General features: G+C 38.0%; 1 protein-coding gene across 1 annotated transcript in view; it reads left to right on the top strand.

Annotated features, from left to right (window-relative positions):
* GRID2 (glutamate ionotropic receptor delta type subunit 2) overlaps window positions 1-26,028 on the top strand; it is a 1,015,350-nt gene that overhangs the window by 472,243 nt on the left and 517,079 nt on the right. The window contains exon 2 of the mRNA XM_058193169.1: window positions 20,996-21,201. Coding sequence (XP_058049152.1) covers window positions 20,996-21,201 — 206 coding nt within the window. The remainder of the gene's footprint in view (window positions 1-20,995; window positions 21,202-26,028) is intronic.

Raw genomic sequence — 26,028 nt, forward strand, 5'->3', positions numbered from 1 at the left:
ACTGGCTACCTGTGGCCTCTCGGGTGCACTTTAAGGTGTTAGTCACGACCTTTAAGGTGCTCCATGGCTTAGGACCTGGGTACTTACGGGACCGCCTGCTGCTACCACATGCCTCCCACCGACCCGTACGCTCTCACAGAGAGGGACTCCTCAGGGTGCCGTCCGCCAAACAATGTCGGCTGGCGGCCCCCAGGGGACGGGCCTTCTCTGTGGGGGCTCCCACACTCTGGAACGAACTCCCCCCGGGCTTACGCCAGATATCTGACCTTCGGACATTCCGTCGCGAACTGAAAACATATCTCTTTATTCGCGCGGGGCTGGCTTGAATGGAATTTTAAACTCAAATTTTTAGCAATTTTAATGGGGTTTTTGGTTTTATGGTAAATTTCTTAAATTTTTCAGGCTCATTTAATAAGTTTTTAATTGATATTTTAACTTTGTATACTGTTCTTTGTTGGTTTTATTTTGCCTGTACACCGCCCTGAGTCCTTCGGGAGAAGGGCGGTATAAAAATCAAATAAATAAATAAAATAAATAAATAAATAATTGTTCTGGTGTGCAGTGCTCTATAGCGTCATTTTGAGAGTTGGAGTTGAAACTTTTTATTTCCAGGATATGAGGGATCTGTAAACATTTTCACAGCCCTCTTTTTGATTCATGCAGTATACAGGTCCTCAATGGAAGGCAGGTTGGTAGCAACTGTTTTTTCTGCAGTTCTAATTATCCTCTGAAGTCTGTTTTGTTTTGTTTGTTGTTGTTTGTTGTTTGTTTTTTACATTTATATCCCGCCCTTCTCCGAAGACTCAGGGCGGCTTACAGTGTATAAGGCAATAGTCTCATTCTATTTTTTTTTACAAAGTCAACTTATTGCCCCCCCAACAATCTGGGTCCTACCTTATAAAGGATGGAAGGCTGAGTCAACCTTGGGCCGGGCTTGAACCTGCAGTAATTGCAGGCTCTGTGTTCTAATAGCAGGCTTCTTAACAGCCTGAGCTATTACGGCCCTGTAATAGCCCTGCTATTACGGCCCTGTAAAGTCTGTGTCTGTCTCGTTGTGTTGCAGAACCAAACCAGACAGTTATAGAGGTGCAAATGACAGATTCAATAATTCCTCTGTAGAACTATATCAGAAGCTCTTTGGGCAGTTTGAACTTCTTTTTAGCCTTAAGAGCATCCTTTGAATGAAACCTAGGAAGCTATAGCATTAGGTGCCATGTCTACAGAGCTTCCTAAAATTTGGAGTCAAATGGGCCTTAGGAAATCTGAGCAACAACAAAGCTAGTGGAGGAGACAGTATTCCAGCTGAGCTATTCAAAATCTTAAAAGACGATGCAGTAAAAATGCTACACTCAATTTGCCAGCAAATTTGGAAAACTCAACAGTGGCCACAGGATTAGAAAATGTCAGTTTAGATTCCAATACCAAAGAAAGGCAATGCCAAATAATGTTCAAACTATCGTACCATTGCACTCATTTCACATGCTAGAAAGATTATGCTCAAAATCCTACAAGTTAGGCTCCATCAGTATGTGGATCAAGAACTACCATAAGTACATGCAGGATTTCGAAGAGGCAGAGGAACTAGAGATCAAATTGCTAACATATGCTGGATCATGGAGAAAGCTAGGGCGTTCCAGAAAAACATCTACTTCTGCTTCATTGACTATGCTAAAGCCTTTGATTGTGTGTATCACAACAAATTGTGGCAAGTTCTTAAAGAGATGGGAGTACCAAACCATTTTATTTATCTCTTGAGAAACCTATATGCGGGTCAAAAAGCAACAGTGAGAACTGAACACAGAACCATTGAGTGGTTCAAAATTGGGAAAGGAGTCCTGCAAGACTGTATACTGTCGGCCTGCCTATTTAATTTATATGCAGAGCACATCATGAGAAAGGCAGAGCTAGATGAATCACAAGTTGGAATTAAGATTGCCAAGAGAAATATCAACAACCTCAGATATGCAGATGATATCACTCTAATGGCAGAAAATTAAGAGGAACTAAAGACCCTCTTGATGCGGGTGAAGAAGGAGAGTGCAAAAATTGGCTTGAAACTCAACATTAAGAAAACTAAGATCATGGCATCCAGCACTCTCAATTCCTGGCAAATAGATGGGGAAGAAATGGAGGTAGTGACAGATTTTATTTTCCTGGGCTCCAAGTTCACTGCAGATGGGGATTGCAGCCAAGAAATTAAAAGATGCTTGCTCCTGAGGAGGAAAGCTATGCCAAATCTAGATAGCTTACTAAAAAGCAGAGACATCACCCTGCCAACAAAAGTGCGTATAGTCAAGGCTATGATTTTTCCAGTTGCAATGTATGGCTCTGAAAGTTGGACCATAAGAAAGGCTGAGCACCAAAGAATTGAGGCCTTTGAACTATGGTGCTGGAGAAGACACCTGCGAGTCCCTTGGACTGCAAGGCGATCGATCCAGTCGGTCCTAGAGGAGATCAACCCTGACTCCTCTTTAGAAGGCCAGATCCTGAAGATGAAATTGAAATACTTTGGCCATCTAATGAGAAGGAAGGACTCACTGGAGAAGAGCCTAATGCTGGGAAAGATTGAGGTCAAAAAAAGAACGGGACGACAGAGAATGAGGTGGCTGGATGCAGTCACTGAAGCAGTAGGTGTGAGCATACTCCAGAGGATGGTAGAGGACAGAAAGGCCTGGAGGAACATTGTCCATGGGGTTGCGATGGGTCAGACACGACTTTGCAACTAACAACAACAACAACAGAGGAATCGCTCATAACTTTATTCAAAAAAATTTTTTTAACCAATTCATGGAAGAATTAGGAGCCTGCAATATATCCAGTCTTTTCATTTCAGTTTGGCTTCATATTATTTCAGTTCTTCGTTTTCTTCTTTAGTTTAAGAAAAATCCAATTTCTGAGCTCAGTTGCCCAATTACATAAATAACCTATCTTAATCAGCATAAAAATAACTTAAAAATTAGAATTAGGTTTTTATACCATCTTGGCACCTGAGCTTTAATGGTCCTCATTTATCACATATAATTGCAAAAGGAATGTTATTGTAGATGTTTGAGGAAAGCTGTTGGAGTGATCAGAAGAAATAAAACCAGAAATGAGATCATAAGAGAAAGAATTGGCAGAGAACCAATCCTAAACTACATACAAAAACAGCAAGTAAAGTAGTTTGTTCTCCTGGTGATGATGTCTTGGGATTCCATACCGCATAAGGCATATACAAAAAGTAGAAAAGGTCAAAGAACATGAAGCAGACCCAGAAGAAGATGGAGAGACAACATCAGCAGCATCAGATAATAATGGTTGAGGCTGCCAGAAGAGCAAAAACCAACACCTTGTATCTCCCTCGTCACCTGAAATGATAAAAGAGAAAGTAAAGGAAGAACAAGAATATTATTTTTTTCCCAACAAGAACAAGAATTATATTTTTTGCATTGTTTTGTGATCGTAGCAAACAAATATCTATGGAGATTCTCAATCATCCAGGTTGTCCCGAAGGTGCTTTTTCAAGAGGCAACTGGACTTTCTGTTTTTTTCTTTGAAGACATTTCGCTTCTCATCAGAGCTGAAGAAGCTTCTTGGATGAGAAGCGAAATGTCTTCAAAGAAAAACCAGAAAGTCCAGTTGCCTCTTGAAAAAGCATCTTTGGGACTAGCAAACAAATAGTTTGTGCAAAGGTCTTTCCTGCCTACTTCTTTTAATACAGCAGTCACCAAGTGGTGGTCCGTGGACCACTGGTGGTCCATGAGAAAATGTTGGTGGTCCCCAGAAAAATTATATGCATTTTTTTATATTGCACTAAATCAGGGATCCTCAAACTACAGGTCCTGTGAAAGATACGTGCAATGAATGCTTGTGCTGCTGCAGAGAGTCTCCCCCTTCGGGGACTTTTTGTGTGGGTTGGAGGGGGGGGCAGAAATTTCGACTTGGGGTCTGCTTCAGCCTCCTGGTTTGGGGCTTTGGGCGAAGGCTGGAGGGAAGTGCCGCTGGTGGCAAAGAGCCGGAGGACCTTGTTCCAGTGGGACAGCATCATGGCCTGGAACTGGCTGACCATCTCAGCCTGCTGAGCCTCCAGATGCTAGTACCTGGCCTTGCACTCCCGCAGATCTTCCCCCTGCTTGGAAAGCCTATGCTTGTAGTCCTCAGTGAGGTGCTTCTGCTGAGCCTCCTTCTCAGTCAGATCCAATCTGAACTGAGCTCTTTTGCCAACTCTTTCTCATGGTGGCTGCTTAGCTCCAACAACTGCTTCCTGTTGGGGCTCTAAGGAGCCCGGGTGGGGAGGCAAGGAATGGCAAGTAGAAACTGGCAAGGTGCCCCTCGACGTGAGTGACATTGAGTTGGCCATGTCCACCCAATCACATGCCCACCTAGCCACACCCACCCATTAGGCAGATCATATTAGTGGTCCGTGGGATTTAAAATTATGAATTTAGTGGTCCCTGAGGATCGAAAGGTTGGTGACCCCTGTTTTAATACATGATTTGTATGTTAACTTTTTCATAATATTCTTATTTTTGCTTTAGTTCCAAACAGCCCAATTCTGAAAAGTACAGATTTTGGCATAAATGTGTTTCAAATTCAGGACATGCACACTTTTTATCCAAACTGAATGTGTGTGTGTGTGTGTGTGTGTACATAAGTGCGTATAAATAAAAGGATGGACTAAACAACCTGGTCCCTACCGCCCACTAGTGGGCGTTCCAGCTTTCATGGTGGGAGGTAGGGGTTTTGTCCGATACTGAAGCACTTTTCTTTTGTTTAATTTAATTGACTTTTTAAAAAAATTAATAGCATTATTTAAAAACATTTTCATTAGGTTTTCATACAATTCCCTGTGACAATTTAAATTTCTGAAAATATACTATTTGTATCGCCCATGCATAAGTTTAGTTCACGTTACATAAGTGAAACTAAATGGCACTATAGTGCGACTGCTAACAAAAGAGCCTTGTCCGAGAATAGCTCGCGCATCTCCCCCCACACCACCCAGCTGTAACAGACAAGCAGAGCTGGTAGCCGGCGCCCCCCCCCCCCCCACAAAAATCCAATCCACGATGCACAAGAGGCATGCACAGCCGATGATACATGGCACATTACTGTGGAACCGTGGGCGGTTAGAAAATTTTACTACTAACAGAGATACAAAAGTGGCCGGTAGTATAAAAAGGTTGACTACCCCTGGACTAGATTGATGTTTCCTTTGCTGACATACTGTATCAAGGATTTTTTTTCCCTCCAATATCTTTCAATCAGTTTATACTGGCAGGAAAAAAAATGGGTTTGAGAACTGAGAGCTGAATTAGTCTAGCTTCATAAGTTTTACTAGCATCAGGCTGTTTAACTTAATGCAATAAATAAAATACCACACAAGGCTGAGTGAAATCAGTTATATTCATTTCAAGCAGGGCCCATGCCAATCAGGGGTCAAATTTAGTTGTGGGGCTGCCTCCCCCTCGAGAGTGTATATCCATCATACTTAAGAGTACATAAATTGGGCATTCTCCAGGTCTCCCCTAGTAAGTGTTGTCACCTGCTGGGACCTTAGAGGTGTGAATTCTTGGGAATAGCCTCTCTCTCACCTGACATCTAAGATAACCCAAATTCTTTAATCTTCAAGAAAGCTGTGGCTTTTTATTCATAGGGTTGGGATGTGGATTTTGCTGGGAAGTTGTTAGGTCTGATTGATTTTTATCCTTATTTTTAATTGATGGTTGTGAGCCACCTAGAATCGTTACATACGGGCAGCAATATATGTTATATAAATAAATAATAGAGGTTTTCCCAGTGTGTCCATCATCATGTCATCGGCGACCGCTCCGCCATTTCGTGGTGCTGTTCAATATTAAGAACTGCTTTTAATCAGTCTGCCTGAATTACACGCATAACGTAATTTAGGATGCAGGACAATTGGATGAAAATGCACAATTGACAGAGGGCAAGCCAAGAAGATCCTTTTGTGCCAATTATGTGTGCTAAAAGCTTCACGTGAATACGGATAGCAAGTTCAGCATTTTTTGTCCAGAGAACTGAAATTCCTTCGAAGCCATTTCACTCTGCCTGAATGAGTGTGCAATTCATTCCTGTGATGAAGCACCTCTCTTGCTGCAGCAATCACTGAGCAAAGAAGAATGAGTGCAACAGGTTCACAAAGCACTGTTGATAAGAATTTGGACAGCGTCGTTTGTAATACACTGGCTTTCCTGGGAACAAAGCAGCCTTTTGAATAAATCACCTGGTGATTTTTATTTTTATTATTTTTAAATGCATTCCCCTTTAACTGAATAATTTGATCCCCGCAGAAGTGGTAGGAGAAGAAAACATTTTATTTGGGGGAAAATGATGTTTCTTCTATAAAATTTAATGATGGGATACTTGAATTATTGCAGCCTTTGTTGGTAATGTATAGATTTTCTGCTACCTTACAGTTGATTTATTTTTGTAGGTTTCCCCCCCTCCCCTTAAGCTTAGAGGAGAAAAAGTGGACAGATTGTAGCTTTCTTTTTGTTGCCCTTATCAAGACTTACCCTTTTCCACAGTTTCTCCCTCTTTGATTAGATTAGATTATTCGTTATGAATGCAATTTAAACATTTGGGATGTGTGTGCATTCATCCTTCCTAAATTTGCATTGTAACCTTACAGCTGATCATGGACTGTGTCAATTATTTTTCATGACTAATGGTAAATTAACTGAAGACATGGCTTCTATTTTTGTTGGTTTAGAATTTAACTTCAAGAAAATAATGGCTACTAAGATATGCCACTACGACCAAAGCAACAATCCGCTGTGACATTCTTTAGAACATGCCACAGTGAATGAACCGTAATCTTGCTTAGGTTGCCATCTGTCAGTCAAATTTTCAGCTGAGAATATTTTAGTTTTCAAATCCATTTATTGTTTGCTTTAAGATTAGCAATGGAGCTACTATATTTCTTTCCCTCCTAGTCCAACTGGATGGGCTCCAAAATATTTTCTTCCTTACTTCTTTTCCAAAGTGAGAAACATGTCAACCTCTTTTCCAAAATGAAAAATATGTCAACTTCAAACCAATTTAAATTTGGGAGCTGGATTGCTATTGTTGTAGCATTTCAGTTAAGCACAACTCAAAGGACTACTTGGATTTGTTTATATATATACCGAAGTATTAACAGTACACTGAAGAGGAAACAATGATTTATTTCCTGCCTTTCCATTGCCTTTCTGTAGTTGAAAGGCTGCCATATATATTGAATTGTGACATATGGGTTTTAGCAGCTTGCCATGGTTATTATTCTGCTGGCATGAGCTAGCCGTTATAGTGAGTTTAAAAAAAAATGAAAAAGCTACTCAATTCTGGTTTTGAGGAGAAGCTTTGTGGCCCAAAGGCTTGAATGAGCTGATTTTGGCTGCTAGCCAAGTTTGGTATGGTGAGATGTTGAGAGAGCAATCCCATTGGCCAAGCCTGGTATATAGGTGTTGGGGAGTTGAGCTGGGGGGCATGGAGGGGTGCAAATATTGATGACTTCAGTTGCTTGGACACATGCTACTGGTCTAACCTAAAAAGTGGAGAGAGGAAAAGATACAGAAGGAAATAAGAGGAAAACTCTGTGAATAAGATAGCTAGAGAGAAAAGCTCAAGAAAAAAGTTATGTATATGGAGCAACTTTGGGATCTGGTCAAGAACAGAAGTTAATAGGTGACTTTCCTGGAAGAAGGGAAGGGAAGATCTAGACCAGCGGTCACCAACTGATGGTCCATGGACCACTGGTGGTCCACGAGAAAATTTTGGTGGTCCACAGAAAAATTATTTGCATTTTTTATATTGCACTAAATGCTATTTATTTAAATCATATTAGTGGTTCATGGGATCTAAAATTATGAATTTAGTAGTCCCTGAGGCCCAAAAGTTTGGTGACCCCTGATCCAGACGTATGCAACCTCCACTGTAGACCCAAGAATGGGTTGGCTGGCTGGCTGACTGTATGCAGTGGCTTCACCCAAGACCCTAGAAGAGAACCCTAGAAGTTCGGGTGTTGGTAGAGAAGCTTTTAGCACTGGGGAATGACTGGGCAGAAGACCCTGAGAAAGGTGGTTATCTCAGCAGAGATGAGGCTCTTAGGCTGAGCAGTTCCAGGAGACTACAGTGAGGAGACGGCAGTAAATTCCAGCCCATTCCTTTTTTTAACTCTCTTGTCAAGGACAAAAATGAACGAGAAAGACAGATAGAAAGGAGGAGAAAGCAAAAAAGCTAAAGGATAGTCTCTGGAAAGAAGACTTAAGAGAAAGCTGACATTGGGTGAACACCAGTATTGGGTTGTATATATTTGCCAGGAACCCTAATGGAGCAGTGGTTAGAATGCAGTATTGCAGGCTAACTCTGTCCAAGCCAGAAGATCAATCCTGACCAGTTCAAGGTTGACTCAGCCTTTCATCCTTCTGAGGTCAGTAAAATGAAGAGGCAGATTGTTGGGGGCAATATGCTTGTGTTGTAAACTGCTAGAGACTGCTGTAAAGCACTATGGGGGGTTGTATATACAGTATGTCTAAGAGCTATTGCTATTGTTTGTGGTGAATGCCTGCTATAAATAATGCCGCTGTATATTGTAAAAAAGCATAACAGCCTGCAATGCTCTGTATTTCTGTTTCAATTGCTACCATTAACAAAATTATAAACCTCTAGTTCAGAAAAGAACTCTGTCATTCTGTGACTTAAACAGAAATTATATAGAAGAGAAATGACTTTTTTTGGAAGGTGGTTAAAAAGGAAGCAGTTTTGATGGGGACAATTCATTTGGACATTTAATAAATGAGCTAGAGTCCCAATTTCTACTTTGGTTGGGGTGGAGTTTAAATTCAGTTAAAGCTTAACTCACCGCACCATCTTATCTCTCTCTTTTCTACAAATATTTCATCATTAACTGAAAATATAAAATAGTATTCTAGCAACATGCAGAATGGGTTTCTATTCATTGCTTTTAATGAGCAGGACAATGAAAATGTGATTGAAGGACGAAAGTTTTAGCAGTGAAGATAAAGGTGTCTTTCTGGAGGATTTGGCTTAGGAATACTACCGTATGGCATCCCAGCATGAAAGCCTTTATGCCAAAAAAAATTCATGTGCATTAGATTTGTCACAATAAATCCTGATAGCCAGTGGTGGGTTTCAAAATTTTTTATTACCGGTTCTGTGGGTGTAGCTTGGTGGGTATGGCATGGCTTGGTGGGTGTGGTTTGGTGGGTGTGGCTTAGTGGGCATGGCAGGGGAAGGGTATTGTAAAATCTCCATTCCCACCCCACTGCAGAAAATAGATAGGAGTGGGGCCAGTCAGGATTTTTTTATTACCGGTTCTCCGAACTACTCAAAATTTCCGCTACCCATTCTCCAGAACTGGTCAGAACCTGCTGAAACCCACCTCTGCTGATAGTTCCTCGTCATCAGTTTCTCTGTTTTTCCTGCCTTCTCTTCTTTGTATTTGTTATCCAGGTAGCTGCTCTGAACTAGATGAAAGATATTAGACCAGAATCTCAATTACTTCAGCACTTGACTGATTGTATTGATAGAAACTAGTTTATTGTTAGATACAGTTTATCCTGGTCTGAATTCAAAATTGCCTAATGTCTCTTATCTGTGGACTGTTCCCTTTAAATTATAAGGCTGACAGAAAATAGAAAATTAAACACAGATGACGACTTCCGGGTGGCTCCACCTCTTCGCTGAGCCCTAATTAAAGGGGCTCCGCACTGAACATCGTAAGCCAGGAAAAGCCGGCTTTAATCTTTTTCCCTGGATGAAAGGGGGAAGATAAGAGAAATAGGAAATGTTGGTAGACCTCCCCAGAGGCTTTGTTTTAATTAAGCAGAGCCTCGAAGGGTCGACGGGTCCCATAAATATTCCTGCCATTCTCCGACTTCAGTGCGTGTCTGCAAAAGCAGGAAAAGAAGAAAGTGTCCATCTCTGCTACTTGTCTTATCTTTATGGATCTCTTTAAGCAGACGGAATGAATGCAAGCGGACAATTATTGGATTGCAAGTATTTTTGATTTCCTGACTTCTACCTTCTAAAAAAAGAGGATTTTTTTTTCCTTTGTTTTAATTGACTCTTAAAGATGGCGCCTGAACGGGAGTGAAGTGACAAATGGAATTTTAAACAGTCTGTGCAACTAAGAAGATAAGAAATGTTATGTGTGGATTTTAATGAAGTGAACTGAGCTCTCCTATACTTAAAGGGGAAAAGAGAAGTTTCTAGACTTATATTTTGTGAATTTTAAAACTGAAATGGCTACTAAACCACCTAAGACTGGGGGCAGAAGGGGTTCTGAACTAGCTTTAGAAGTTCTGATTAAAGAGCAAGGGAAAGTGTCTGAAGAAAGGTTTAAGGAGATTATGGATAATAATGAGAAAATAAGAGAAGAAATAAAAGAGAATAATAAAAAATAAGAAGATATTTTGATGGCTTTTCAAGGTTTGGCAAAAAGATTGGAGGAAGTGGAGGAGGAGGTGCAAGAAATTGTTCAGTCAAATCAACAAATAGAAAATAGAATGGGGGGAATGCAAATCAAATTGGATAAAAATGAAGATCAAGTGGTGGTGATGCAGTATAGAATGATGGAAGGAGCTCTGAGAATTAGAGGTTTGAATGAGGAAAAAGGGGAAGATTTAAAAAAAAATTTATCAGAAGCTCTGGCTGAATTTATTGAACTTGATCCACAAGAGGTTGGTTATCAAATTGACAAAATTTTATAGAGTTAATTCTTGGATTGCTAGGCAAAAGAAACTTCCTAGAGACATTGTGGTTTATTTTTGAAAAGAACAGTGAGGAATCAAATTTTGCAAGTTGCTTTTCAGAAAAACTTGAAAATAGGGAACAGGAGTTGAAGGTTTTGAAAGAGATTCCTCCCAAGATGTTAAGGGATAGAAAGGACTTTACATTTTCACTCAAGAACTTAAGAAATACCAGATTCAATTTAGATGGGAGGTTCCAGTTGGCTTGACAGTGTATTATCAAGGAAGGAGACATCGTATTGACACAGTGCTTAAGGCCAAAGATTTTCTTTCTACAGTGCTGAAATTTGAAATAGAAATAATAGAAAAAGAATTCAAGAGACTCAAATGGGTGTGGAAGCTGAGGTGATTCCAGTGATGTTACCATCAGAGGAACAACCACAAGAACAAAGACTGATGAGGAGCCCTTAAGCGTAAAGAAAAGGAGCAACAAACTCAAAGTAAAGTTCAGGACTCTGCTACAGAAGCGGTGGAGGAGCACGGCCGAAGATACGGGAGGGCGATCTTCAGTTGATTGCCCAAAGGCTTCAGCAGCCCAGTAATGGCAAATAAAATCTTGACTTGGAATGTCAATGGTTTGAACTCAGCTCAGAAGAGAAGAAAAATATTTCATTATTTGAAACAATTTAAAATGATGTTATTTGCTTACAAGAAAGCATATTAAATTATCAGATCAAAAGTACCTAATAAACTCAAAGTTAGGTAAACATTTTGTTGCTTCAGCTTTGGAGAAAAACATGGCATAGTGGTTTATTTGAGAAAAGATATACCAGCCAAGTTAATAGAGGCAGATATTATGGAAGATATATTGCTATTGAACTTACAATAGAAACAAAAGGACTCTCTTGCTTGGTATATATGCACCCAACCAGCAACAAGAAAAATTTTATAGAATGTTATATGATAAGTTGATTCTATGGGATTATAAATCGTGTATTATATTGGGAGATTGGAATGGAGTAATAGATACGAAAGGACAAGAGAATTTCTTCCAAGAAGATACCTGCACATGCAAAGCTGCCTAAATCCTTTTTGATATGATAGAAGATTTTGAGTTAAGAGATGTATGGAGACTGCGAATTTGGAGGAAAGAGACTATACTTTTTCTCTGATAGGCATCAATCCTTCTCACGTATTGATTTTATTTTAATTTCTAATGATTTGCTTTTTAGGGTGAAGAAAACTAAGATATTTCCAAGATGTTTGTCTGATCATAGTCCTGTTTGGATGGAATTGCAATATGGAAAAGAGGGTAGAAGAACTTGGAGATTAAATGAAAATTTGTTTAGATATCAGGATAATGTAAATCAATGTAAAAAGCAGATGAAAGAATTTTTTGATTATAATTTGAATAATGAAACATCGATAGAAATGGTTTGGGACTGCAGTAAAGCTTTTATGAGAGGTGTATTAATATATCTTAATAATAGACAGAGAAATAAGCAACAAAGACAGCGTAGGTATTTAGAAGAGAAATTTATAAGAAACAACAATTATTAATACATAATCCACATGATCAAAAACTTAAAGATGCAATAAAGTTGCTACAGAATCAATTTAATATGATAATGGCTGATCAGGTGGCAACAAATATACAATATGCCAAACATAATACTTTTTGTAACGCAAATAGACCTGGTAGGTGGTTAGCATACACTTTAAGGAAAAGACAAAAATAACGTACTATAAGAAAAATAGAATACAAAGGTAAAGAGATACCAACAGGATAAAATTAAAAAGCTTTTTTAGAATATTATACAAATTTATATCTTAAAGATAATATATTGAATAGGGATATTGATAAATATTTGAAGGAATATAAGGTTAAAAATTTAACTTTAGAACAAACGGATGAATTGAATCGGCCTATAACCTCGGAAGAAATTATTTTGGTAATTAAACAATTAAAATGGGGAAAACTCCTGGTACGGATGGGCTTACAGTTAGTTATTATAGGAATTTACAGGATGAGATGTTAGGTCCACTTAAGGAATTATTTAATCAGATACAACTAGGAGAATTCCCCTCATGGAGAACCTCTTTTATTTCATTGATACCAAAGAGGAACAGGATTGTTCTAAACCTGGGAATTATAGGCCAATCTCACTTTTAAATAATGATTATAAGATTTTGTTAAAATAATAGCTAATAGATTAATGTTGATTCTGCAGCGAAGAATTCATAATGATCAATCTGGATTTATAAAAGGGAGACAGATGAGGAATAATGTTAGGCAGATTGTTAATTTACTGGAGTACTTAGAAAAGAAAAATTTTATTCCAGCAGCATTTATTTTTCTCGATGCAGAGAAAGCTTTTGATCGATTGCATTGGGATTTTTTATTTAAATTAATAGAAAAGATGCAATTTGGAGATGGTTTTTTAAGAATAATTAGGGCAATTTATGGAGAGCAAACAGCACAGATTATAATCAATGGTAGCTTAACAGAACCTTTTAAGATTGCGAAAGGAACAAGACAGGGATGTCCTTTATCACCATTATTGTTTATTTTAACTCTAGAACCATTATTGGATAAAATACGAGAAATAAAGGAGATAGAGGAATTAGAGTTAGACAGTATGAATATAAGTTAAGAGCTTTTGCAGATGATTTGGTGATTACTTTAACAAACCCTATAAATTCTAGTAAATCTTTGTTGGAAATAATTGATCAATATGGGAATGTCTCAGGGTTTAAGGTAAATCAGAAAAGACAAAAGTGATAATAAAAATATGGCCAGACAACAGAAAGAAAAACTAGAGGAAGTAACAGGATTTGAAATTGTAAAGAAGGTTAAGTACTTAGGGTTTATATTACGTCATCAAATGTGAAATTGTATAAGAATAACTATGAGGTTTTATGGCAAAAGTTCAGAAGGAGTTGATTGTTTGGAAAAATTGCAATTATCTTTGCTGGGAGAATTGCTGCTATTAAAATGAATGTTTTACCTAGATTTTTATTCCTCTTTCAGATGATACCAATAATTAAGAAAGATAAGAATCTTGAGGAATGGCAGAAGGGAATTAACAAATTTATATGGGAAGGTAAAAAGCTAGGGTTAAAATGAAAATAATTCAAGATTCTCGGAAAGGGAGGTTTAAAATGCCTAATTTTAAATTATATTATGAAGCAGCTGCTCTCTCTGCAATAAGTGATTGGTTTAATTTAACAGAGGACAGAATTTTGAATATAGAAGGTTATGATTTGTTATATGGATGGCATGCATATTTAATTTATGACAAAAAGTGGATAAGGCCTTTAAAAATCATGTGCTAAGAAATGCCCTTCATGTGTTTGGAAAAATACTCTTATAAACTAAATTATAAGGTTCCTATATGGGCATGTCCTAGACATACAGTAGAAAATATAAACATAGAACAGAATCAGGAAATGATTACATATAAAGATCTTTTGTATACTGAAAGAGGTAATTTGCAGTTAAAATCTCTGCAAGTATTAAGAGAGGAAGGAAAAATTATACTTGGTTTCAATATGAGCAATTACGTGCTAGATGGAAGGAGATCAGAAAATTGGTATAGAGCAGAACGAGGGAAATTTGGTAAAGCAAATTAGAAATCAGTCTCAGGAGCACATAAAAGATTGTATAATGTGTTACTTGAAATAGATTCTGAAAGGGACTTGGTAAAGGACTGTATGATAAAGTGGGCACAAAATTTTCAGGAGCCAATATTATTGGAAACGTGGGAAAAATTTGGGTTAGAAATGTTAAATTCACGAGGCACAGAATCTGAGGAAAATTTTTATAAAATGTTTTATAGATGGCATCTAGATCCTAAAAATTATCGTGTATGTATCCAGAAATGCAAGCAAAATGTTGGAGATGTAATTGTGATGACGCTACATATTTTCACATTTGGTGGACTTGTAAGGACATAAAGGCCTTTTGGATAAAAATTTGGTGGATTTTACAAAATGTTCTGAAAAGAAGATAAAGTTCCTGCCGCAATTTTTCTTGTTGGGAATTATTACGGATTGTACAGTAATTGAGACTAAATTGATTTTAAATCTAATAACTGCAGCAAGATTACTAATAGGACAATATTGGAAGAAAAAGAAGTACCAACAATACAAGAATGGATATTGAAAGTTGCCAATTTGGCTGAGATGGCGAAGATATCAGCCTTTTGAAAGACAATACGCAAGAAAGATACTTAAAGGAATGGAAAAATGGATTGACTATATTCAACGTAGATATCAGACTAAGAGTTATCAGACTGTTTTGAATGATTATGATGTATTATGTTTGATTGCTTTAGGGGAAGTTAGGAATTGATGATTGTAGGGGTATAATTAAGTTGGGACGAAAATTTTTAGCATATGCTTGTTTTATTTTAACTATACCTTGTGCTCGTTCCGGGAAGTCGGGGGAGGGTTGCGAAGGGAGGGGGGAGGAGGGGGGGAAAGGGGGGGGAAAATGTTGTAAAACTTTTTGAATAAAAAAAAAAAAGAAAAAAGAAAATTAAACACAGATATAATCAAAAGGTGATGTAAAAAATATAATTTTTATCTTTTAAGTAGTGGAAATGGAAGAAAGTTAATGCTATAATTCTGTTAAAAGATGTTGGTGGCATTCTAATTCTGCAGTGCATAATTATCACTTATTTAAATATGATTTAATAATAATACCTATAGCAATAATAATTACTACTTCTATAGTATTTTGGAATATTCTGAAGACTTTGGTATATTATTTTATTGTAATTTTTACAATAGTCAGGCAAAGAAGATTGTAAATATTATATATTACAGATGAGTCTTACTAAGTACTTACTTCTCACACTAGATATGAAAGTGAACTAAAGAGTTCTTGGTAAATATTTTAATTTCTTATTTCCAGTACTGCACAAGTTCTCCTAAATATATTTTTCTATGATTATACCTATTGAACTTTGAGAACATGAGGAGAAAAAAATAATTCTCTGTTTGGGTATAAGCTCTACACAACAAAAGGATATAAATTCACTCATGCCTATTTTTTTAAAAAAAAAAACCTGAAACCTTATTTCAATCTTTGTACTAATTCTGCAAGTCTGCAGGAATACCCTTAGATGGCTATATATTCCAGGGTTAAAGATAAAACATATATTTTTATGATGCACTTTAAATCTGGCACATTTGTAGTCATTTAGATAATTGTGTTGCTTCTTAAATTGTCCTTGAAGTGCCAAAAAGACCTCTAACAGTGCTGATTAGACTGAATTTAATTTCCCTGATTTAGACATTAAATGGGAGCTGCAATTAACCATCACCGACTATCTTTTGGAAGTATATTTTTAGAATGAGCGTATACTTTAGCAGCACTAAGCCATTATTCAGTGTTTAGTGCTACTTGAAACTTACTGAAGGATCTAGCTAAATACTGCAATTATATCCCTTGATTCATCTAGAAAAGGCCATTCTCTTCCTTGGGCTCTGGTTCAGATTCATATCTGCTGGCTGGGGGAGAATTGTGAGCCCCATCTTCCTATCGTGTTTCCCCGAAAATAAGACCCTGTCTTATATTCTTTTAAACCCTGAAATAAGTGCTTGGTCTTATTTTCGGGGAGGTCTTATTATTATTTTGGGGTGCGGAGCAAGACGGGGCCCCTCTTGCCATCTTACCTAATTTCCAGCTATGTTTCCCTAACTCTGACCAGAGGAAATGGCAGGGACCGGCTGTGCATGCATTTAAATATTTTTGGGGAGGGCTTATTTTCGGAGAGGGCTTATTTTTGGGGGAGGGACTATTTTAGGGGGAGGGCTTATTATTAAGGGATGTTTATTTTGGGGGAAACATGGTAAAAGCATGGATTCAGATTATTTTTTTCCATTTTCTATAAACTATTTCCATAATAATCCCTTTGCAGAGGAAACAAACTAAGCAAGTGTGTCAGACTTAACATAATACAGCTAGTACATGGCTTTTGAACAGAATAGATCCCAAAATTTCTGTTAATAAATGAGACATTTGTTAAGGGAGTTTTGCCCCATTTTACAACCTTTCCTGCCACAGTTGTTAAGTGAATCACTGCCATTCTTAAATTAGTAACACGCTTTTTAAGTGAATCTGGCTTCCCCATTGACTTTGCTTGTCGAAAGGTCACAAAAGGAGATCACATGATCCAGGGAGGGACCCTGCAACCATCATAAAAATGAGTCAGTAGCCAAGCGTCTGAATTTTGATCATGTGACCATGGGGATGCTACAACGATTGTAAGTGTGAAAAATGATCATACTTCCTTCTTTTCAGTGCCGTTGTAACTTTGAACAGCCAGTAAATGAACTGTTGTACATCAAGGGCTACCTGCACCATATCTAAAGAACATTTGTCCTACAACATTTCACCATTTTGATCATTTTAAAGAAGAAATCAAAGCTGGCTTAAAGCAATGAAGTTAGTATAAAGTCTCTCACATAAGCAAAGAATTAATTAATGCACTTTGAACACCAGAAGATATTTTGAAGGGTTTCAGATTAACAGATTAACAGAGTTGGAAGCGACCTTGTAGGTCATGTAATCCAAACCCTGGCCTAAGCAGGAGACCCTACACCATTTCTGACAAATGGAAGTCCAATCTCATCTTGAAAGCTTCCAGTGATGAAGCTCCCACAACTTCTGAAGGCAAGCTGTTCCATTGGTTGATTGTTCTCACTGTCAGAAAAGTTCTCCTTAATTTAGGTTGAATATCTCCTTGATCAGTTTCCATCCATTATTCCTTGTCTGGCCTTTGGGTGCCTTGGAAAATAGCTTGACCCCCTCCTCTCTGTGGCAGCTCCTCAAATACTGGAACACGGCTATCATGTCTCCCCTGGTCCTTCTCTTTACTAGACTAGCCATACCGAGTACTTGCAACCATTTGGCCTCCAGTCCAGGGGTGGTTTTCACTTACTTTTGCTACCAGTTCGCAAATGTGAGTGCGTGCATGCTTGGCTCACACGCACCACCTCCATGCATGCACAGAGCCTTCCCCATATGAGCAGAGGGTTGAAAATGGGATTTGATGACATCCGGGCGGATGGGTAGAGCCTCCCGCAGCTGCTGTTACTGGTTCACCTGAACCAGATATAACCAGCTGAATACCACCACTGCTCCAGTCCCCTAATTATCTTGGTTGCTGATCTGTGCACTTTTTCTAGAGTCTCAAGATCTGTTTTATAGTGTGTTGACCAAAACTGGATGCAGTATTCTAGGTGTGGTATTACTAAGGCTTTATAGACTGGTATTAGTACCTCACGTGATCTTGATTGCATTTCTCTGCAATTTAGGATTGCTTTGGCTTTTTTGCACACTGCTGGCTCATATTTAGCTGGTTGTCCACTAAGACCCCAAGATCCCTCTCACAGTCATGGCTATTAAGCCTGGTTTCACCCAGTTTATATATTTACTTCCGGTTTTTCTTGCCTAAGTGTAAGACTTTACTTTTCCCTACATTGAATTTCATTTTGTTAGATAGGGCCCAGTGTTCAAGTCTGTCAAGAACCATCTGGATCTAGAGCCTATCATCTAAGGTGTTTCATAATGTGGCTGTCACGATAGGTGGTAAACCACAAAGTAACCATCAAGCAGAAAGCAAGCTAGTGTCATTGCTGCTGTCCTACACTGCACCCAACTGGAGGGGTTTTTTTCAGTGGTGAAATGTAAAATTTGTTACTACTGGTTCTGTGGGCGTGGCTTGGTGGGGGGGGGGTAATGTGACTGGGTGGGCTTGGTCAACTTTTTTTTCTTTTACTTTTAAAAGCATTTTTCTATAACCTCTTTGGCAGAAGAGGTTGTAAAAAATGCTTTTAAAAGGCTCTGACGATCCCAGCTGAGTTGCCTGATCGTCAGAGGCTTTTGTTTTCTTTTAAAAGCATTTTTTTTGCCTTTAAAAGAAAAAAATAGCCTCTGACGATCAGGCAACTCAGCTGGGATCATCAGAGTCTTTTAAAAGCATTTTTCTACAACCTTTTCGGCTGAAGAGTTTGTGAAAATGCTTTTAAAAGGCTCTGACGATCCCAGCTGAGCTTGTGCGATCGTCAGAGGCTTTTTTTTTTACTTTTGAAAACTTTTTTTTTCAGTCGAAGAAAAAATGCTTTTAAAAGTAAAAAAACCCAAAAAAACTCTGATGATCCCGCAGCTCAGCTGGGCAGGGGCGGGGCAGGGATTTTTGTTACCAGTTCTCCGAACCACTCACCACCATCACTACTGGATTGGACGATCCGGTCCGAACCGGGAGCAATTTACCCTTGGGTTTTTTGTACCCTAATGCTTTTTTTAAATTTTTTTTATCCTTTGCTGAGCAGATGAGTTTCCAACCCTACCGTACTGCAGCCACTTATCACTTTCATGTCTTAAAAATGTCAGTGTGGCCCAATGTGAGTGTTCTCAGGTATAAAAATGATGGGCTCTGCTGCTTTGCTTTGTCATACACCAGCTTCTCATTTTTTAAAAAAATGAGAAACTAAAGAAACTCAAAGGCAGTCCACAAATGTCTCTTTTGGCACTGACAGACTTTTAACTAAAGTCTGTCCTCTGTAAAAAGTCTGACTTTAGTAAAATGTCTGTCAGTGCCAAAAGTTGCTCAGGGACATTAAGTTGCCTACACATATATGCATTTATATGCATTTATCTACACTTCTAAATTGTTCTTCCTTTTAGAAAGTTAGTTTGGACTGCCTAATTATCTCCAAGGGATGTGGTAGCTCAGTGGCTAAAATGCTGAGGTTGTCAATAGAAAGGTTGGCAGTTCAGCGGTTCGAATCCCTAGTGCCGCATAACAGGGTGAGCTCCCATTACTTGTTCCCAGCTTCTGCCAACCTAGCAGTTCGAAAGCATGTAAAAAATGCAAGTAGAAAAATAGAGACCACCTTTGGTGGGAAGGTAACAATGCACCTTTGGTATTTAGTCATTCTGGCCACATGACCACAGAGACGTCTTCGGACAGCGCTGGCTCTTCGGCTTTGAAACAGAGATGAGTACTGCCCCCTAGAGTCAGGAACGACTAGCACATATGTGCAAGGGGAACCTTTACCTTAATTATCTTCAACCAAAATTCTGGCATCCTGACTATTCATGAGATAAGTCCGAGGAAGGCTAAACCTGAAATATTTTAGACTTTCTGTGAAAACAGATATATCTAAATCAGTCTTCGGTCAAATAATTATTGCAACAGCGCTAGCAAAAACAACTGTTGACCTTTTTTTAACTCTTCAATATATTTCTGGCAGCTTTCGACATGATACTTATATCATACCTGAACAAACCTTTAAATAGAAAGATGGAAGGGAAGAGCGGCTTTCAAAGTAAGAACTAACACGCATGTAAGGTCAATTGCTTGAGTGGGGGGATTTTATTTTAGTTTGATTTTTTTCAATAATGAAACCTGGGAGATTTCAGGTAGGTAAGAGTAGAAACAGAGAACTTTAAGTATTTTTCTCCTTAGAATAGACCTGACAGATATCATCTAGGGTGCTATCTGCATTTCAGAAAAAGCCTGAAGCACTCTAATTTTAATTTGAGATGTAATTAATCAGTTTTAGAAGCTTATTTTTAGTTAGAGTGACAAAGAGAGGAATTATTTTTTTTCCTACCCATTACCATTGCGTAGCCCATCCTTCTCAGTTCATATTAATTTGTACCTTGCTTCCTTTTTTAAAAAAAAAAATTCCTATTAGATTTTGAAGGTCTATCCATACAATTGGTCTCAAGGTGTGACTCTGCCTGGCAAAGACAGTTGTTTCAAATTCTCAATTCTTTTGATATATTTACTATAAGTGCCATTGCTTTAAATGTTTTCCAATCCTAAATTAAATATGTTTTTCCTGATTACAGGAGGAGTATTATTATAATGTGATTTCTGAGTTGTATCAGGGGAAGTAAAATCAATGGTAGATTGCCTTTTGATAACTTATTATCTTTTTTCCTGGCAGGTGTTAGTTAATGAACACCACAGTCTATCAGGATTTGGTCTCATACTATGAGCGTCCAAGGAAAACAAACCAGGGATAATTAAATTCTTTTTTTTAATTGTTCTTTTCAAAATAAACTAGTGCCTAAAAATTTCCACTCACAAATTAGCCCTTTAGGACATGTCAGGAATGTAGCTAACAAACAGTTGCAATGAATATTAAGTTAATGTGGCTTTGGGGGGGGGCGGGTTGCTTAACGTGAGGCACAATACCTTTCTCCAGATAAGACCAAATCGGTTTTGTCTGTGTTCTATTTGGTAATTAGCATTCTGATGAGTTTTTGATGTTCCCAGATATCCGTGGAATACAAGAGTTTTTGGACAAAGTATCTCAGCAGGGAATGGATGTAGCACTTCAGAAAGTGGAGAACAACATCAATAAAATGATCACAGGACTCTTCACCACCATGCGGATTGAAGAACTCAACCGCTATCGGGACACGCTGAGGCGGGCCATTTTGGTAATGAACCCTTCGACAGCCAAGTCTTTCATTGCTGAGGTGAGTGAAGGCACCAGCTGACACTTAAAATTCTGTTCCCTTTGAAACTTCTGACAAAACAAGTTGGTTTTTGTGGCTGAGAAGGAATTACTTTGCAATCCCCCCCCCATTTTTTTTATTTGAAGGATATGTGTAGGAGAGTATGCATCAGTAGTGGGATTCAAATTTTTTTACTACCAGTTCTGTAGGCATGGCTTGATGGGTGTGATGTGGCTTGGTGGACATGGCTAGGTGGGCATGGCAGGGGGAAGATACCATAAAATCTACATTCCCTCCCCATTCCAGGGGAAGGTTACTGCAAAATCCCCATTTCTTCCTGATCAGCTGGGACTTGGCAGGCAGAGAATAGATTGGGGTGGGGCCTGTCAGAGGTGGTATTTACCGGTTCTCTGAACTACTCAAAATTTCTGCTACCGGTTCTCCAGAACTGGTCAGAACCTGCTGAATACCATCTCTGGTGTGCATGCATTAATCCGCCCAAATGTTTGAACTTCAAATCCAATAATAATCAGTTGGCAAATGCTGCACAGAAATTAAAATTCTAACACATTCTAGAGAACACTAAGTTGAGGAACGAATATATATCATTTATTATTATTTATAACATAAAAATGGTTCTTAAACTAAGAGATTATGAGAATGGAGTTTGGAATTTTGTCTTATTAGTATTATTGTTCACTGATTCTTTTCCTGTACAATTTATTCCAGTGTTGTGCTGTACTTATTATTGGGTTACTTTCCAAAATGATGAAATATGTGTCATGACATCACAATGCAAATTCTACCTTTTTATCGCTGAGCTGCAGAGTTGCTTCCATTGCCCCTTCTGTGATATGTTAATTGGAAAGTACTTTATACATTAATATCTCCATCAATTTAATAGAAATTGAGAGAAGGAACCACTTCACTCAAACTTTTAAGTACAAGGGAAACATTCATAATTTCCCCATACCGACTACCAGTAGGATATTGCAACTGACAGCTAATCCACTGATCACAATGACACTGGAAATAATTCTATAGCAAGGCATAAATGGCTTTTTTGTGATTCTCCCTCAAATTTGTGGTCAAAACAAAATAAAACTAAAGATGGTGGGTTCTCTAGGAGAGGAAAATTCTTCAACAATTTCTCAAAGACATTTTTTTCCCTTTTTCTATTTTCTTTCTTCACCCCTTATTTTGTTTCCTAACATTTCTATTGTTTTTCTCTTGTTAAATTTTCTTCGATAAAACCATAGTATGAAAAATTATGGACTTTTTGCTGAACAAAAGAAGAACATGAATGTGTGATTGATGGCTTTGATGTTTAGAAACATAGGCTTATGGAAGAAGGAAATTACGATGTAAATTTAGAGGGAGAGAGGAAAATATAAATGCATTTATAACAACCCATGTCAAAAAAATCAGAAGCCGTTTCTTTGATAACTTTTTCTAAATTTTATCTTTCTTAATATTCTTTCTTATTTTCTTTCCAAGTATATATTGATTTCATATTGATAAAAATTATTTTAATAAAATTTATAAATTTTTTTACAACAGCAGCAATTACTCAAAGGCAAGATTCACCTTAAAGGTAAAGGTTCCCCTCACACATATGTGCTAGTCATTGCCGACTCTAGGGGGCGGTACTCATCTCCGTTTCAAAGCCGAAGAGCCAGTGCTGTCCGAAGACGTCTCCGTGAACATGTGGCCGGCATGACTCAACGCCAAAGGTGTTACGCTGTTACCTTCCCACCAAAGGTGGTCCCTATTTTTTCTACTTGCATTTTTACGTGCTTTTGAAACTGCTAGGTTGGCAGAAGCTGGGACAAGTAACGGGAGCTCACCCCATTACATGGGAGCTCTAGGGATTTGAACCGCTGAGCTGCCGACCTTTCGATCGACAAGCTCAAAATCCTAGCCCCTGAGCCACCTTATTCACTTTACGTTGGGTTATTCTCTAAACACAGTGATACCTTCCTGTCCTTCTCAGTTTTATAATGCTATCCCTTACTATGAGCAAAGTAGTACAAGAAGAGAAAATACCTCCCTTTCATCACTGCCAATAAACAAAGATAAAAGATAAAAAAAGAAGAAAAATTAATAGCTCCACTAGTGTATGGTGTATGAGCCATGGTGACGCAGTGGTTAGAATGCAGTGCTGCAGGAAAATTCTTCCCACAATCTGGAATTCGATCCTGAATAGGCTCAAAATAGAGTTGGACTTTCATCCTCCTGAGGTCAGTAAAATGAGGAGCCAGAATATTGGGGACTTATGCTCAGAAAGTGCTGCAAATATAAGTCTAGGCACTTTTACTATATTCTAAGTGCTATTGCCATATGGATATGTCACTTTACCGCAAGATTTAATAGCAAGTACCTGGTGCTGACAAGGGACGCGGTGGCTCAGTGGCTAAGATGCTGAGATTGTCGATCAAAAGGTTAGCAGTTCAGCAGTCTGAATCCCTAGTGCTGCATCCCAGGGTGAGTTCCCATTACTTGTCCCAGCTTCTGCCAATATAGCAGTTCAAAAGCACGTAAAAATGCAAGTAGAAAAATAGGGACCACCTTTGGTGGGAAGGTAACAGCGTTCCGTGCGCCTTTGGCATTTAGTCATACCAGCCACATGACCACAGAGACGTCTTCGGACAGCGCTGGCTCTTCGGCTTTGAAACAGAGATGAGCATCGCCCCCTAGAGTTGGGAACGACTAGCACATATGTGCGAAGGGAACCTTTGCCTTTACCTGGTACTCAGTGGTGGGTTTTAATTTTTTTTTACTCCCAGTTCCTTGAGCAGGACTTGGTGGGCGTGGCATGGCTTGGTGGGAGTGGCAGGTGAAGGATACTCTAAAATCTGCATTCCCACCCCACTCCAGGGTAGGTTACTGCAAAATCCCCATTTCCTCCCAATCAGCTGGGACTTGGGAGGCAGAGAATAGATGGGGGTGGGGCCAGTCAGAATTTTTACTACCGGTTCTCCGAACTATTCAACATTTCTGCTACCGGTTCAACAGAACTGGTCAGAACCTGCTGAAACCCGCCTCTGCTGGTGCTGACAGGTGACTTCAACTAGGATTCAAGCACTTTCCCAGCTATGTTTTTATTGTTCTTGGATATCTATTAATTATGAAGCTATTGCAATAAAACTAGTAATGGGGTAAAACTATTTTGTTTAGCTTAGTAACCATCATGACTAAAGCAATCAATGACACAGGGGAGGGGAGTAGTTCTTTTACTGATCCTTGAAAATATTCTGATGAATATACTGATCTCTTTAAATCCATCCATTTAGTATTGATACTTATGGATGAATAATCATGGATAGATTCACAGGTAATCATGTTTTATTCTTTCATGGCACGATCTTGTTCGGGATGTTTAAACATTGACAATCTATACTGTGTTTATATAAATAACATCTGTTAACCCTGATTCTATCAAATTACCTTTTGTCTCAGGGATTGCATATATATTAAAAAAACATTTTTTATAAACATGAGCTTATAAAACAAACAGAGCTTATAAAATATTTGCTGGACCAATTCTTGAATACAGCTCGACTGTCTGGAACCCATACCACATTTCTGACATCAATACAATTGAACATGTCCAGAAATATTTTAAAAGAAGAGTTCTCCACTCCTCTGAATACAACAAAATACCTTATGCCACCAGACTTGAAATCTTGGGCTTAGAAAATTTAGAACTACACCGCTTTCGACAGGACCTGTGTTTAACTCACAAAATCATCTCTTGCAATTTCCTTCCTGTTAAAGACTACTTCAGCTTCAATCACAACAATACAAGAGCAAACAATAGATTTAAACTTAATATTAACCGCTTCAATCTTGATTGCAGAAAATATGACTTCTGTAACATAGTTATTAATGCTTGGAACACACTACCTGACTCTGTGGTCTCTTCTCAAAATCCCCAAAGCTTTAACTGTCTGCTATTGACCTCACCCCATTCCTAAGAGGTCTGTAAGGGCATAAGAGCACAAACGTGCCTACCGTTCCTGTCCTATTGTTTCCTTTCATTATATCCAATTAATATAGTTATTACATACTTATGCTTATATATATATATATATGCTTATATATTATATAGTTATTTTCATGCTTATGCTTATATATACTGTTGTGACAAAATAAATAAATAAATAAATAAATAAATAAATAAATAAATAAATAAATAAATAAATTATAAAAGACCTATGTAGGACATTGAAATCATATATAACCATGCTGGGCATCGCCTCTATTAACAAAACATGTATTTCAAAGCTTTCTCTTTGTATTTATTTCACCTCCTAAAGTTGCAAAACTGAAATATTTATTGTTTTTCTTATTGTGCTCTCAATATTTTTATGTTAAAGTATTTCAATGAGCTCTCTTGCAAGCTTCAGAAGTGAATAGCTACTTAATAAATAAAGTTGTAAATATTCAGTTAAATTACACTTAAAAGGATCTTGCCTAATTCATTTGAAATTATGGGGGGGAGGTTGCATGTATTTGTACTTATTTGAAGAACATAATGTATGGCATACATTAAGAACAATTTAAACTGCTTTGTAGGATTACAGTATTTACATTTTCAATTCTACTTGCCATATTTCACGTAGTTAGAATAACAAATTGCCTACATGGAATATTGAATGTACTGTATATAAATGAAATGTAAACCAGCCAAATTTATAGCATTCCACATTTAAGATGTTGGATCACTACTATTTATTTGGATATTTCCACCATCCCATACTAAAATACCTGCAAAGAAATAGTAGAATGTCTGTATTCTTATTCCTTTCACAACAATTATTTTAAATTTAGCTTTTTACCCAAAAA

The sequence above is a fragment of the Ahaetulla prasina genome, chromosome 8 (assembly GCF_028640845.1).
Source record: "Ahaetulla prasina isolate Xishuangbanna chromosome 8, ASM2864084v1, whole genome shotgun sequence".
NCBI classification, from domain to species: Eukaryota; Metazoa; Chordata; class Lepidosauria; order Squamata; family Colubridae; genus Ahaetulla; species Ahaetulla prasina.